The following is a 16,830-nucleotide window of genomic DNA, read 5'->3' on the forward strand; positions in this document are numbered from 1 at the left end:
TATGTATATATATATATATATATATATATATATATATATATATATATATATATATATATATATATATATATATATATGTAGGTGTGGGAAAAATCACAAGACTACTTCATCTCTACAGAACTGTTTCATGAGGGGTTCCCTCAATCATCAGGAGATCATCAAATCTCCTGATGATTGGGGGAACCCCTCATGAAACAGTTCTGTAGAGATGAAGTAGTCTTGTGATTTTTCCCACACCTACATATTGCGCTCTACCACGGTATCGAGCACTATTCTCTGGATAATCCAATCAAGACATATATATATATATATACATATATATACATATATATATATATATATATATATATATATATATATGTATATATATGTATATATATATATATATATATATATATATATATATATATATATATGTGTATATATATATATATATATATATATATATATATATATATATATACATATATATGAAATATATATGAAATGCTCGAGTTGGTGAATTGTAGATGTAACTATACTCCTCCCCTCTTAACCACGCCCCCAACCACGCCTCCGCCCCACCCCCCACCTCCCGGAGGTCTCAAGGTTGGCAAGTATGGTCCCAGGACCCATTAAAATACTGGAACCAACAGAAGACCACCTTCCCAAACCTCTTCCAGGTGGCACTTAATTTCCTCTGCACTCTTGCCTCCTCTGTGCCCTGTGAGCTGGTCTTTTCTACAGCCTGAGAAATACTAACGAAGAAGAGAAATCGTCTCAAATTTAAGACGTTGGAAAAACGTTTTTTTTTTTTTTTTATAAAAATGTGTAAATAAAATAAAAGAAAAAAAATTCCCAGTCCACAAGTATCCTCATTCACAACACGTTCTCTTAGATTTGCATGTTATGATACATGTTCACATTATTTATTGACTGTATCTAAAAAAGATAAAAAAATATTTTTATTTAAATGAAGATATGAAATAATCCTAAATTAAATACAATGACTTGGTTTATATTATTGTATATACAAGGTCATAAAATCAGTGTCAGTTGACTGTAGGAATTTTTAATGTCCAGCAGATATCAGTATTTAGTGACACAGTATCAATATAGTTTTGCAATGTGCCGAAACGCTACATGACGCCTCATCAACCCATCACTACTGAACAACTATAAGGACTATACGCCTGCCGGGCAGGTTCTGGCTAATGTTGCCAACCAGTTCGGTAGTTAACATGGGCGCCTATAAAAACTGTAAGACAGGATGGTGTGTAGAAAAGTTAAATGCCTGAGTCAGTCTCCCAGATAAAAAAAACATTTTAAAGCTACAGTTTGAAACAAAGTTCTGCTTAAAGGTGACATTGCATACCGGATTTGCCATTGACTGCTGATTTTGATCAGCTATCCAAAAAGTCTCTGACAGTAAAAAAGACTCACAATTTTCTAATAAAAACAAAAGCCTTGGACTTTGAAATGTCATGACTTGTTTGATCATTCAGACTAATTGGTTTGAGAAATTTGTTGAAAACATCAGTGAATAACTCAGCAGAAAACAACTGATTTAAGTAAAACTACAAAGAGCTGAATCCTAAATTAATTACGAATTAGTGCTGTTTTTAATTATTAAGAACGGTACATTTCGGACTGCATTGTACCGAGTGTGAAATTTGGAGGAGGAGGAATTATAGTGTGGGATTGTTTTTCAGGAGTTGGGCTTTGCCCCATAGTTCTAGTGAAAGGAGCTTTGAATGCTCCAGGATACCAAACCGTGGGAACAGTTTGGAGAGGGCCCCTTCCTCTTCCAACATGACTGTGCACCAGTTCACACAGCAAGGTCCATAAAGACATGGATGACAGAGTCTGCCGTGGATGAACTTGACTACCCTGCACAGAGTTTTGACCTGAACCCGATAGAATTGTGATTCTCAAATGGGGGTACGCGTACCCCTGGGGGTACTTGAAGGTATGCTAAGGGGTACGTGAGATTTTTCAAAAATATTCTAAAAATAGCAACAATTCAAAAATCCTTAATAAATAAATTTATAGAATAATACTTCAACAAAATATGAATGTAAGTTCATAAACTGTGAAAAGAAATGCAACAATGCAATATTCAGTGTTGACATCTAGATTTTTTGTGGACATGTTCCATGAATATTCAATCAGTCAATCAATCAATGTTTATTTATATAGCCCTAAATCACAAATGTCTCAAAGGACTGTACAAACCATTACGACTACTACATCCTCGGAAGAACCCACAAAAATATTGATGTTAAAGATTTCTTGTTTTGTGAAGAAATGTTTGGAATTAAATTCATGAATCCAGATGGATCTCTATTACAATCCCCAAAGAGGGCACTTTAAATTGATGATTACTTCATTGTGTAGAAATCTTTATTTATAATTGAATCACTTGTTTATTTTTCAACAAGTTTTTAGTTATTTTTATATCTTTTTATTTTTTATTTTTACCATTTTGAAGGCCTTTTGGAGAGATGTCACATGGTTTAATTTAGTAGAATAACTCATGTTATGCAAATGTACAGTGTGTCACAGGGAAGTCTTGTCTTGGTTTTTTCTGTCTTGTGATTTACGTATTTTATTTTGAAAAGCTACCCTCTTGTTTCAGACCACGGGCCCTTCCTCTTTTGTCACCAGTCTGACGTCATCCCTGATTCCTGATTGTTTCCACCTGTTCCCCATCACTCCCACATCCTATTTAAGCTCACTTCTCCGTTTGTCCTTTGCCAGATTGTCTCGTCTATCATGCCTTTCTAGCGTCCATGTCCATGTCCATGTCCATGTCCTTGATTAGCTCCTTGTCTTGCTCCTGTTTTCCTAGTTACCCTAGTTTTTGCTGTAATTTTGAGTTTACTTTTTCCTCCTTCGAGCGTCTTTGGTTATCCTTCGTCTTCCTAATTGGTGAGTTTTTGTTTTTCCAATTTTCGAATTTATTGCCTCATTGATTGAGTGATTTTTTGTTATTTATAGTTAGTGTTTATATGTAGGTCGTTTTTTTTTTGTGTGTGTTTTTTCCTCCTGTTGGAGCGCTTTTCGTTTATTCTTATTAATATTCTTTTTTTGTTAGAATTTCCTTAGATTAGTATTCCTCCTTATTTTTGTGGAGTGATTTTAAGTTAATTGTTTAGCCTCGGAATTATTTTTCCCTGTGTTGATTATTCTTGTGAAAAACGTTTTGCATTGGAGGTAAAAGTTGTTTCAAAATAAAAGCTTTATTTTTTTTTACTTATTCTCTGCATCTGGGTCCTCTCCTTACTCCGAGACGTAACACAGTGATTGAAAACTCATTTGATCAAAAGGCCATTAAAGGGTTAAAATAAAATAAAAAAACATTACAAACTTGTTTGGCTGAAGTTGATCGAGCGATTTGAGCCAAAATGTTTTTCATGCACCTTTTAAAAAAGAAATCACTTTCATCTCTAGTTTGTCTTTGTGGTATTGTCCAATAACTGCCAGTGTATCGTACTGAGAAAGAATTGGACATTGACATTTTAAAATGTAAGATGAAATAACCCTTTGAAAAAAAGTAATGTGTAGTAGAGTAACACAACGTTTTTGGCCAAACAAAAACAGTCTGCCTCTGTCCCCAGATTAATTTAAAAATATTAATATTATTACTAGTATAAGTTCTATCCTTATACTAACAAATGAATCTCGTGTGACCAAAGAGACATTTTGCATCTCACGGTATCATTCATCATAAAGGGTGAAAGCGGAAAGTTTTCAAAATGCAAAAAACAGGAAAAGTTCAAGCGTCTTTAAAGGGACAATGTCAATAACGTTACACATGTATATGAACACAGAGGCAAGTAGAGCTTTAAACTGCTTTACAAATAACAGTGGGAAAAGTGAATACGTATGACAAAAACAGCATTTTTTTTTTTTTTTACCCGAGACCATTTTTTATTTAAAAAGGAAAGTTAAAAACCATGAACTGATTTAAATGTAATGAGTTCTGAACAGCATTTCTTGACATAAAAATGCATCCATCCATCCATTTTCTACCGCTTATTCCCTTTCGGGGTCGCGGGGGGCGCTGGCGCCTATCTCAGCTACAATCGGGCGGAAGGCAGGGTACACCCTGGACAAGTCGCCACCTCATCACAGGGCCAACACAGATAGACAGATTAAGTGTTTTTTTTCTGAAAATGCAAACAATCAGAAAAAAAATACTTAATTTGTCGAGTCTTTAGTTTATGGTTTAAACACAGTGGCCTGCCGCTTCCGCTTATGAAATGGGTCAAGAGTTGTTTGTGAGCTAACCGCACCGCTTTTAGGTGTCAGACGTTTTTCCGCTGAACAAATTTAGTAGACATGGAAATGAACACACTTCCTGCCCTCTGCGCACACAGCAAATATGCTCCATGCCTTGTTTTGACACCTCTGAATGAGCTACTGAAGTGTTAAATATGCATGTTAAATACGATGCATCTGGAAAGTATTGACAGCGCTTTACTTTTTCCAAATGTTGTTATGTTACAGCCTTATTCCAACATCTTCACAGTTCTACACACAATACCTCATAATAAAAATGTGGGGGAAAAAAGTTTTTAATTTTGCTAATTTATTAAAAATAAAATAATAAAAATCACAAATACCGGTAAATACGTATTCACAGCTTTTGCTCAATACTTATAATTATTTTTCAAAATGATGCCACAAGCTTGGCACACCTATCTTTGGGCTTTTTAGCCCATTCATCTTTGCAGCACCTCTCAAGCTCGAAAAGACTTGAGGCTGGAATTGCTGCCAAAGGTGCATCAACAAAGTATTGAGCAAAGGCTGTGAATACTTATGTGTATGGGATTTACCTTTTTTTTTTTATATATTTGAAAAATAAAATAAAAAAACTTTTCATGTTGTCGGAAATTTTATTTTATTTTATTTTTAATTTTTTGTTTTTTTCTCCCATTCCCCTCCACTTATTTACCTGTATCTCACCTTTTTTGTAAGGGGGCGCCTGAAGTTGGCAGACCCGTCAGCGATCCTGTTCTGTGTCCCTGTAATGTTTGTCTGATCTTGAATGGGATTGTGCTGAAATTTATAATTTCCCCTCAGGGATTAATAAAGTATTTGTCTGATTCTGATTCAGAATGGGGTATCATCTGTAGACATTTGATTACAAAAATTAACATATCTGAGAGATATTTTTGTATCCTGTTTTAAAAAGGGTTATTATATTTTTACATGCAAAATGTAATATTGTGAGAATCAGTTTGAACCAAGAATTGTGTCCGTATCATATCGTCGTCAGTTGTAAGATTAACCCTAAAAACTACACATGCATGCACACACACACACATATGCCATGGAAAGGAGAATGTGCCATCTGTCTTTTGATTGATTGATTGATTGAAATTTTTACTAGTAGATTGCACAGTACAGTACATATTCCGTACAATTGACCACTAAATGGTAACCGCGAATACATATTTCAACTTGTTTAAGTTGGGGTCCACGTTAATCAATTCATGGTCTGATTGTTGTATTTCATGAGAGGTCCCGAAAGAATAATTTTCGGAGGGACTTTCTTTTACAGGAATCAATAGAAAGACAAAATAATGCATCCAGTAAAAAAAATGGAATGATCGCTCGCTCTGTAATACATTTATACAAGTACAAAATGCAACTCAAATGAAAAGTCAATTAAATGTTTTTCTCAAAAGCTTCTCCTCGCTAAGGAAGGGCAATGGAGCCAACTTGTCCCGACCAGCGAGGCTTTCTAAGGGACAAAGACATTGAACAGTACGAATGTGCTGTTTTTGAGTTTGTTATGCAAGTAACATGAAAATATTTGATATTTAGAAAGGAGATCGCATGTGAATTCAGATCACATTTTCTGTGTACCGCCCTTTGTCACACATTGTGCAAAAGCAATGTTAGAAACAATAATAGAATAATGACTTTGCAAACATCAGTCTACATGTTTGAGTCTCACTCCAGCGTAGATGGTGTGCTCGGGGCTCTTCTGTCTCCTGCTGTTGGACTGTCTCTTTTTGAAGTCCAGAGCCACGTATGGCAAAGCGTCCTCAATCTGTCGGAAAAAGACATCCAGCTGTTCAGTTTTTGGAGAATGATCAACAATGCGAGTTCCATTACCATGAATTGATTAACGTGGACCCCGACTTAAACAAGTTGAAAAACTTATTCGGGTGTTACCATTTAGTGGACAATTGTACGGAATATGTACTGAACTGTGCAATCTACTAATAAAATTATCAATCAATCAATCAATCAATCAATCCCTTGACTTTAATGAGCTCACCTCATCATCCACATTGTCTTCTAGGACACTTGTCTGCATATTTGCTCCTGTCAGGACGATATAGAAACGTTACGCTGTGTTTATTAGCGTTAATCTTTGTTCGATTGATATTGATCGTACCGTCCTGCAGAAGCTGCTGTCTTCTGGACTTTTGGCAAGCAAGAGCAAGTAGGATGTTGAAGAATATGGACAAAAGCAGAGCTGCAATCAGGCAGGGTGTCAACCAAGTGTGGGTCTGTCCTCCAACATCCAGCCTGGACCCCTCGCCAAACACTATCTCCCCACAGGAGGCCACTGCGCAGTAGTACAACCCCGCGTCGGCAAGGGTGACGTCCTTCTTGGACAGCATGTAAACGCAGCGCCGCTCGGACACTTTCGCACACCTGCTGCTGTTCTCCGAGTGGACGTATGTCATTCCAAAACAGGAGTCCCGTGAGGCCTCTCGGAACCAGTAGACCCTGTGATGTCCGTTGCTGATTCCAGGGTGCGTGGTGCATTGTAAGGCAGCAGAACTCCCCTCAGTTGCCGAGATAGATGTTGGACGCTGGCTAACAGATAGTCGGCTTGAATCTAGAACAGACATTTTGCTGACTTTAATGGCCATTTTTCCTATTGCTACAAAGAACTGCAATTAAAAATGGATTTTCATTTGGAAAATTGGACACCGCATACTCATTTATTTTCTGTATTGACAAATAAAGAACAACTATTTATTAGGCCTGTCAAAAGTAACATGTTAATTCATATTAACTCACAATATTCATGCACGTACTGTGCGCCGGTACAGCACACAGTCATTTTGACTGTACATGCTCCTTTACCTTAAGCGTGGATAGTTACCTGAAAAACTGCGAGGGTTGTAATGTGGTTAGTGATCAGGTCAGTGCATGAGTCAGTGTAAAGAAGACTGAGGAGTGTGCTAGCTGGAAAATTCCACTTCAAATTACACCCAAGAAGTCACTTTAGATAAAACTGAACAATTAAAACATGTTCCTGGATGACAAAATAAATTGCATTTGTGTCTAAATATTGGGGTCTCTTTTAAGTTAATTCCGAATTCATTAGTGTGATTAATCTGATTTAAAAAATGTGTAATTGGACAGCACTGCTATTTTTGCACTGAAATAATCAGTCCCAAACAAGTAATCGTTTATGTGTTATGGCTTTAAAAAGAGCACACGTTTCCATGCTTCCAACGTAAAGATATATTTATCATTTGGTGTTCTCGCTCAGCACAAAAACTGGAAATATTGGGTTTATTTTTCATTTGAGCGGCTTTTTTTAATTTTTTTTTTTAGATAAATTTCCAAAAACGTTTAATACATTTAAAACATTTTTTCAAATTAAATAAAACATTTAAAACATATATATTTCATTGTATTTTTTATTTTACAGTGTGTTTTGTTTTTAAGTGTATGTTAAAAATGGACTTACTTTGTGATATTTAACCGACACTAATTGAAATTAGTGTCCTGCTCCTAATAAAATGTTATGGAACATGAACCATTCGAACGGGGGACGCACATTTGATTTTATCTTAAAAATGACTCTCATTCAATTCATGTAGTCGGATAATTACAAAAACTTAAATTAAGGTATGACGGCTGAACCCTTTTGTTCCAGAGGGTTGCTTTTAAAATGGCCAGTCATTGAAGAAAATTACAGACTTTTGTGAAATACAATTGTATTAGTAATATCCTACTGAGAAGCAGCATCCTTTGTGTTTTTATGGTGAAATTATCCTCTGCATTTGACAGGGCATTTTTTTTTCTAAAATGTGTAACTCTGACAAACTACGTTTGTAAATAGATTAAAAACAAATGTCTACTGCAAAGGATCCGGGTTCTCAGAAAACTATGACAGTAGCTCAAGAATTAATATACCTTTCACAAGCAAAAATATTCCATTGTCAAAGCTGGTGACGGTGAGATGAGTCTGCCCACAATAGTACACAGCCGTGTCCGAGAGCTCCACACCAGAAATCTTTAGGTGGAAGAAGTTTGCTCCTTGGTGAGCTGTCAGTCGCTCGCTGAACACCCCCATTTTCTGATGGCTGTGGGAATTGTCCAAGTAGACGTAGTAAGAGAGGACAATTTCGGGCTTGTCACCTGCAACCTGCTTGTACCAGGACAGATATGTGGCCTCTGAGTCAAAGAAGCAAGGAAGGGTCACATTGTCGCCCAGGCTGGCGAAGAGGACCGTAGCATCTGAAACACAAACATGTTAAGAAAAATTATGTCTATTTTTTCCGTGCAGGAAAAACATTGTGCGTTAGTTTGATAACTTACGAGCTCTAAAAAGAGCAACCGCGAGCACGCAGAGTTTGAACATCCCTCACTCTCGCCTTTCAGGCTGTTTTTGGCCCAAATGGCATTGCCACGAAAAGGGGTCAAAGAAAAAAACACACTCCTCCTCTAATGGAAAAAAACGGTCTTTGCGTCAAATATGTGAAGATTTGTGTCAAACAGTGCTTTGTGCTTTAAAAGTTAACTCTCAAATCATCTTGCATGCGCCCCCCCCAAACATTTGAATCATTTTCGGTGATTATTTCTTCGTACACCAGCATTGCCAAGGCTGTTAGCCTCTTCTTTGCTTTCATTGTCTTTATTTGCAACAGTCAAACATGAGCAATTAGTCAGCATCATTAGCTTGGTCTGTTTTTGTCATCTTACGCCCTAACAACTATATGAAATTATATACTGTATACTTCAACTAGTTTCATACTGTGAAGATCAGCAGCTTTGGAAAAATAAAGAAAAAACATATTTTCAAACCTGCCGAAATGACTTCTGAGTTGAAGTCCAGCAACAGAGTAAACTGAGTTTAGGCTAGAGGCAGAAAACTCCAGGAAATGTTTTTCTAGGTTCAGGCGGGGCCCCAAAAGTAGCATATTCTCTGAAGGGAGGTTTGCTGTGTCTCAAACCTGATCTATGCAACTGAAAGATTATTATGGTCACTTCCCCTCTGTTCCTTGGCTTCTTGGTGGACTGTTGTGGTCAAAGTGATCTGTTTGCGAGCGTTTTGGCCCCGGCATGAGCAGGGTAGTGACCTCCGCAGCTCCAGCCGGGCGTCGGCACACAGAAAAATGTAGAAGAGAGGATCAAGCAGCGCGTTGAGGCTGGTCATCCCATAGCACAGCCGGTAAAGCAGGAAGATGGAGCGCTCCAGGGCGCACGGCTCGTCGGCCTGCAGCAGCGAGGCAAATCTGTACCCACCCACCAGGTGGTAGGGTCCAAACACGGCAATGAAGTTGACTGTGATCACCACCAAGATGCCCACAATCTTGTGGCGCTCGTGGGCCGACAAAGAGGGAGAGCGGCGAAGGGTCACTCCAATGTGGGCTGAGGTGTAGCTGAAAGATGAAGGATGAAATTACTTTTACATCCAAAGATTTAATGTAATACTTATGCAAAACAAATCACAAACTCTTGTTAAAGGAAAAAAGCAACTCATTAAGTCTTGGTTAGAATCGGAAGATATCCAGGAATAGACCAAAACTAGATCTGATCAATCTAAGACTATGAGCATGAAATGATGAAGTCTGCTCTGCTGAAAAGCGAGTTTTGTCTTTTAAGACAAATTAAACACTGCAGTTGCGATCGATTGAATGCCCTGAGAATACGAACTGATAAAAGAGGAACATCCATAGACAGATTTCTTGACACAAAGAGTGCATTTTAAGCAGTGTGTTAAAGGCCTACTGAAACCCACTACTACCCACCACGCAGTCTGATAGTTTATATATCAATGATGAAATATTAACATTGCAACACATGCCAATACGGCCTTTTTAGTTTACTAAATTACAATTTTAAATTTCCCGGGAGTTTCGTCTTCGAAATGTCGTGTAATGATGACGTGTACGCACACACACAGCTAAATGTCGTCTGCTTTAACGACATAATTATACAGTTTTTTGGACATCTGTGTTGCTGAATCTTTAGCAATTTGTTCAATTAATATTGAAGAAGTCACAGTAGAAAGATGGAGTTGGGAAGCTTTAGCCTTTAGCCACACAAACACACGGTGATTCCTTGTTTAAAATTCCTGGAGGTGAAACTTTCCTATGGATCAGAGCGCGGTCAAGAGAACATGGATCCCGACCACATGTCAACTAGCAGGTTTCGGTGAGAAAATTGTGGTTAAAAAGTCAGTTCTTACCGGAGAAAAGCTGAGCTTGTTCCGTCCATAGCTGCCGTCGACTCCCCTGAGACACTGCGCGCTAAGACACCCGTGGAGACACCCTTCCGACTATCAGGTACTGTTTAACTCACTAAAACACTAGCAACAGAATAGAAAGATAAGGGATTTATTAACATTTAACCTAGTAAATGTGTCTAAAAACATCGGAATCCGTCCCAATTCAATCGCGTTTTTTTTTCTTTTTCTAGTCCGTCGCTATCAATATCCTCAAACACGAATCTTTCATCCTCGCTCAAATTAATGGGGAAATTGTCGTTTTCTCGGTCCGAATAGCACTTTTTGTTGGAGGCTCCCATTACAAACAATGTGAATATGTGAGGAGCCATCAAACATGTGACGTCATTGTCTACGACTTCCGGTAGAGGCAGGACATTTCTCTTAGCCCCGAAAGTTGCAAACTTTATCGTGGATGTTCTCTACTAAATCCTTTCAGCAAAAATATGGCAATATCGCGAAATGATCAAGTATGACACATAGAATGGACCTGCTATCCCCGTTTATATAAGGAAATCTAATTTCAGTAGGCCTTTAATGCAGCAACCTATCATATTTCTGTGATCTGCATCCTAGCTCACCCAAGTATGGTGCACGGCAACAGGAATCCCAGAGCCACAGTGGTGATTTTGAAGTGGGCGTATTTGGGGCTGACTGGATACTGCTCCAAACACAGCAATCGATCCGGTTCGAAAACAGACGGCAGAAGTCCAAACAGGCAGAAGAGAAAGGTGAGCATCCACACCGCCACGCCTGACACCGCAGCCACCTTGATCGTCCTCACCCTGCGGCTGCTTATTGGGAACACGATGGCCAGGCAGCGGTCCAGCGCTATCAGGCACAGGAACATGACGCTGGCGTAGACATTGACGTAGAACACGTAGCCTACCAGCTCGCAAGTAAGTGGGCCGTAGGGCCAGCGGTGGCCTCCCTGAAGGTACAGGATCCACAATGGCAGGGTGAGCAACTGCAGAAGGTCGGACAGCAGCAAGTTGAGGATGTAGACTCGCTGGCAGCCTCCGTTACCTGTGCGACCCAGGTGGTAGAGTCCCCACAGGGACAGCAGGTTGCTGGGCAGGCCCAAGGAGAAAACTAGGCCATAGATGCAAGTCAGGCCAAAGACGTCTGTGTCCAAGGGAAGGCCGCAGCTGTCATTGGACATGTCTCTGCTGGACAAACGCCTTCACATGCGAGTTCTTTATGTCATTATCCTTTCTAGTTGGGTTCCAACTCACAAATCAGCACAGAGCAGGTTGCCATCACGTGGACAACAATCCACTCCAGTTTAAGCTTTCTCACCTCAGGATGCGGCTCGCTCTCAATCTCACTGTTGCTGCTATGACCTGCGCTCAGCAAGTGCTGGGAACACGGCGTCTGGACCAACATTTGTCCATTCTTTGATCGTTTCCTACCACAGGAAGTCAACGTTTTCAGCCTTAGGGGCAACATCCTGAGGCAGGAGAACGCCTATCGTGCACAGAAAAAAAACACACACTCGCTTTCAGCCAGCAAGGAGACGTGGCGATCAGGCTCGCTTCATGCATGGCTATCACTTATGTCCTTTAGTATTTGGCATTTGACACATGGACATCTTTGATAAATGTATGCATCAGCTAGCACGTGCAAAAGCACCTGCCTTTTTACCCTGCATTAGAAATGTGGCCTTTTTTCTGGGGCCCAATTTTTTTGTTTATTAAGGAACAAAAATCATCTGATGGGAAATATATTGGAGTTCTTATGAGAATTCCTCCACAACTGCTCGATGGTGCTCATAAACCTCCAATTCCCTCTTCTCCCTCGAGTGTGCTGTGTGTCAACTTATACGGCTGCAACCTACGGCATGTTTCCTCTGACACATTTTACAGAAAAGTAATAATGTTTGTAAAATCATGACTTTGTTTGGTACAAAATGAACCAAAACAGTAGAGCTGCTGAAAACAAACAAAATGGAAAAACAACTCAAAGCATTGTCCAGTTGTTTACTGATATTCGTCATATTTAGAAAAGGGAGAGAGAGCATACCTGACAAGACCTGCTCAGTGGCCTTGTGGGTAGTGTCCACCCTGAGACTGGAAGGTTGTGAGTTCAAACCCATACCAAAGACTATAAAAATGAGACCCATCACCTCCCTGCTTGGCACTCAGCCTCAAAGGTGGAATTGGGGGCTAAGTCACAAACATGATTCCCGAGCACGGCCACCGCTGCGGCTCACTGCTCCCCTAACATCCCAGGGGGTGAACAAGGGGATGAGTCAAATGCAGAAGATAACTTCACCAGGCCCAGTGTGTGTGACTATCTTTGGGACTTTAAATGTTTACATTTTTATTTTGATAAATGGGGAATTTACGGGGAAAATGGAAACAAGAGGGTTTCATTTCAGTTACAAATGGCTGTTAAGTCGGTGAAAAAAAATATATACCGATGTCATGATTCAACTGGGGCAAATTATATAGGGATCCTAGATGTGAGCTATTTAGCGGAATTCCGCTATTCTTTTAGCCAAAGTGATATATTTTTTACATTTATGTACAACACCGCTAACTCAACGCTCTCCGGCACATAAATGTTAAAAGGTTGTACTTGTATAGCACTTTTCTACCCCTTTTTAAGGAGCCCAAAGTGCTTTGACAGTATTTCTACATTCAGCCATTCACACACTGATGGTGGGAACTGCCATGCAAGGCGCTAACCAGGACCCATCAGGAGCAAGGGTGAAGTGTCTTGCCCAAGGACACGACGGACGTGACTAAGATGGTAAAAGGTGGGGATTGAACCAGTAACCCTCAGATTGCTGGCACGGCCACTCTACCAACTTCGCCACGCCGTCCCCGTATTGGTTAGCTGGCTGCTTAGAGCTAACCACAGCTTAGAGCTAACCACGCTAGCAGGTCGAGTACAGACTGCGAGTCCAGCCGACATTAATTGACTTGTTCAGGTTTTCTGGCGCACCTGGGCTAGCTGGCTGCAGAGAGCCAAAGGTAGCCACGCTAGTAGGCCTAGTGCAGCCTAAAGATAGGAGGTGAACCTTTTGTGAACAGAACTAGTGCAGCCCAGGTGTTTTAGTCATTTTAAAAGAATGAGGTGATCTATTGTATCAAAGGCATCGCTAAGATACAGTAGAACCAAGACTGACCGTTTTTGAGAGTCAGCACTCAACCTGAGATCGTTCACGATCTTTAAAAAGGCCGTCTCCGTACTGTGGTTCACCGTAAAACCAGACTGAAACTGAAACTTCTCCAAAATATTGCAAACAGTTGTTTAAAAACAAGTTTTTATAAAATGTTACTTAAAATGGTAAGTTTGATACAGGTCTGTAATTATTCAAATTGTCGGCATCCAAATTGCTCTTCTTTGTCGGGGGCCTCACCACCGCTTTTTAAAAAAAATTCCTCTTAAAGAATTTTATGATATTCTAAAAAAAAAGGTTGTAATTTAATCTAACAGACATGTAGTGGGTTTTAATGTGGAAAAAACTCTGTCAAGCACCTCAGCTAACGAGGTGTTTAATAAATTGAGCGTGCTCCACCCAAACAAGGTCACCGGCCTTGACAATATCCCCTCCAGATTCCTCATGGACTCTGCCACCACCATTGCCCCAATAATCGCACATATAATAAACCTCTCAATCAAACAACGCCAAGTACCTAAGGATTTTAACCCCCCTTTATAAAAAAGGAAGTAAATTAGAACCTGGTAACTATCGACCTGTTTCTATTCTCAATTCCATTTCGAAAGTAATGGAAAAAATAGTTTATGAACAGGTTGATAGATAGGATAGGATAGGATAGGTCTTTATTGTCATTGCACAAGTACAACAAAACTTTGTTTTCAGCACAAACCTGTTCAAGATTAGACAAACAAACAGTGTACAGGGTTACAGAACAAGAACGCTGATGGGTCGCCGTAAGGCGCACCGTAAAAGATGGGAAAAAGGTAAACACTGGGGAAGGATGAGTAAAAAAAGACAATCCAGACTGGGCTCCTAAGGGGGCACCGTGCCCCCTCCCCTCTCAATAAACTGTGGAGTCCCCCAAGGCAGTATACTAGGACCTTTACTGTATATATACATAAATGACATGCCATCAGCATGCGACTGTGAATTGTTCCTGTTTGCGGATGACTCGTCCCTGCTGGTATCCGTCAAGGACAAGTCACAGATGGAACAAATCCTCATATTTGCACCTGGCTCACTGACAACAAGCTATCCATACACTTAGGTAAAACGGAATCCATCCTATTTGGGTCCCATATCAACCTTAAGAAAGTCAGTGACTTCACTATAAAAGTGGGTGACATTGTTATGACCAGGAAAGATGAGATCACCTACTTAGGTTCCATTCTAGAGGCCAATCTTTCCTGTGATAAAACGGCAACCAAGGTAATCAAAAAGGTCAACCAAAGAACGAGATTCCTCTACAGAATCTCCTCTCTGGTCAACAAAAGCACCTTGAAGATTCTAGCAGGAACTCTCATTCAACCTTTTTTCGATTACGCTTGCGAGAAGGACTTTGGGTTTATTCTTATTGTTTTCAACTACTGTGGAGAAAAAAAGTGTTTCTTGCGTTATTAACCGCTGTGTTGTATATTTTTTTTCTTTTCATGTAATATTTGATGATTAGTCATTAGTTTAGTTTTCCTCCCTTTCCTCTCGGCTAACCTGCAATTTTTTTAATTTTTAATTTTTTTTTTTACTTTACTCATCATTTCTCCATGAAGGCATTGATTTTACAATTACCTTTGTTGATTTTAGAAGATGCAACAGCATCAAGGCTGTATTTGAGGTTCTGATCAAAATTGTCAACAATAAAATCACAGGGTGCAGGTAAAACTATCAGAGGATAAGTATTAAAAACTGTGATAAAATTTGCAGCCACTTCAGAAGTTTGATAGCGCTTCATCACAATTTACACTGAGGTCTCTCGCTGGATAAAAGCTGTGGTATTAAAAAACACACAGTAGTTGTCGGACACAACCAAGTCGACAAAAGAGTACACACAGGTGGAGAGACCATAAGTATTGACCAAATCCAGAGTTTGTCCTTTCTTGTGAGTTCGCTGTCTGACATGTTGGGTAAAATCCATGAAATCTAACTTTAAAAACTCACTTGAAACAGGGTTTAAAACCTCATCAGTGTGTAGATTAAAATCCCCAGCTAAAATTATCATAATATATGTTGAAATAATGATTGATAAAAACTCAGAAAAAACATTTATAAAAACAAAACCTTTCTTTGGTGGTCTATAAACAGCAGCGCACAAAACTGGGGGGCTACTAAAACAATAGCATGACATTCAAAAGTGGAATAGTGGTCTAATACAATCAGTTTTGATGTTAGGGAATGCATGGCTATTGATGCTGTGCAACCTCCCTTCCTGCCACTTCTGACTGTAAAAAGCAAAGTTAAAATTGGATGGAGAGGTGCATCTCTACCCAGCCGTATCTCAGTTAAAAGCTAATTTTTGGTCTAAAATCAAATCATAATAATAAAAGACTTAATGACCAGAGAAGGAATATTTAAAAGTGCAATGTTAATAGTGTATTAGTGACTGTTGTGTGAATGTGATCTGTATCGTTCTGTGTTAGTGATGATGGTTGGAATACATGAATGATTTGTGGAAAAATTAAGTCCAAATCCAGTGTTGTGTACAAACCCAGTTTTCATATGAATTGGGAAATTGTGTTAAATGTTAATATAAATGGAATACAATGATCTGCAAATCCTTTTAAACCCACATTCAATTGAATGCACTACCAAGACAAGATATTTGATGTTCAAACTCATAAACTTTATTTTTTTTTTGCAAATAATAATTAACTTAGAATTTCATGGCTGCAACACGTGCCAAAGTAGTTGGGAAAGGGCATGTTCACCACTGTGTTACATCACCTTTTCTTTTAACAACACTCAATAAACGTTTGGGAACTGAGGAAACTAATTGTTGAAGCTTTGAAAGTGGAATTCTTTCCCATTCTTGTTTGATGTAGAGCTTCAGTCGTTCAACAGTCCGGGGTCTCAGCTGTCGTATTTTACGCTTCATAATGCGCCACACATTTTCGATGGGAGACAGTTCTGGACTACAGGCGGGCCAGGAAAGTACCTCCACTCTTTTTTTACGAAGCCACGCGGTTTTAACCCTTGTCTTGCTGAAATAAGCATGGGGTTCCATGATAACGTTGCTTGGATGACAACATATGTTGCTCCAAAACCTGTATGGACCTTTCAGCATTAATGGTGCCTTCACAGATGTGTAAGTTACCCATGCCTTGGGCACTAATACACCCTCATACCATCACAGATGCTGGCTTTTGAACTTTGCGCTAATAACAATCCGAATTGTTATTTTCCTCTTTGTTCTGGA

At 39.3% G+C, this 16,830-nt stretch overlaps 2 protein-coding genes across 2 annotated transcripts; both read right to left on the bottom strand.

The window, feature by feature from the left end:
- Positions 1–666: 666 nt before the first annotated feature.
- LOC133560339 (uncharacterized) lies at positions 667–8,704 on the bottom strand. Its single transcript, XM_061912783.1, has 5 exons — positions 8,563–8,704; positions 8,158–8,481; positions 6,395–6,844; positions 6,275–6,321; positions 667–6,043 (listed from the first exon to the last, which is right to left on the bottom strand). Exons 1-5 carry the CDS (start codon positions 8,603–8,605, stop codon positions 5,924–5,926), a joined length of 984 nt encoding a protein of 327 aa, XP_061768767.1. The 5' UTR covers positions 8,606–8,704; the 3' UTR covers positions 667–5,923.
- Positions 8,705–9,202: 498 nt separating this feature from the next.
- LOC133560338 (G-protein coupled receptor 4-like) lies at positions 9,203–11,816 on the bottom strand. The gene is made up of 2 exons (XM_061912782.1): positions 11,053–11,816; positions 9,203–9,626 (listed from the first exon to the last, which is right to left on the bottom strand). The coding sequence occupies exons 1-2, from the start codon at positions 11,631–11,633 to the stop codon at positions 9,203–9,205; spliced, it is 1,005 nt and encodes a 334-aa protein (XP_061768766.1). The 5' UTR covers positions 11,634–11,816.
- Between the last annotated feature and the right edge of the window lie 5,014 nt (positions 11,817–16,830).

Source organism: Nerophis ophidion, linkage group LG10 (assembly GCF_033978795.1).
Source record: "Nerophis ophidion isolate RoL-2023_Sa linkage group LG10, RoL_Noph_v1.0, whole genome shotgun sequence".
Lineage (NCBI taxonomy): Eukaryota > Metazoa > Chordata > Actinopteri > Syngnathiformes > Syngnathidae > Nerophis > Nerophis ophidion.

Excerpts from the sequence above, each read along its gene's own strand:
- LOC133560338 (XM_061912782.1), bottom strand. The coding sequence starts at position 11,633 with ATGTCCAATGACAGCTGCGGCCTTCCCTTGGACACAGACGTCTTTGGC. Across the intron at positions 9,627-11,052 it reads TTGCCGTGCACCATACTTGG|CTACACCTCAGCCCACATTG; the intron begins GTGAGCTAGGAT and ends TTCATCTTTCAG.
- LOC133560339 (XM_061912783.1), bottom strand. The coding sequence starts at position 8,605 with ATGTTCAAACTCTGCGTGCTCGCGGTTGCTCTTTTTAGAGCTC. Across the intron at positions 8,482-8,562 it reads GGTTGCTCTTTTTAGAGCTC|ATGCTACGGTCCTCTTCGCC; the intron begins GTAAGTTATCAA and ends TTTGTGTTTCAG. Across the intron at positions 6,322-6,394 it reads ACAGCAGCTTCTGCAGGACG|GAGCAAATATGCAGACAAGT; the intron begins GTACGATCAATA and ends TCGTCCTGACAG.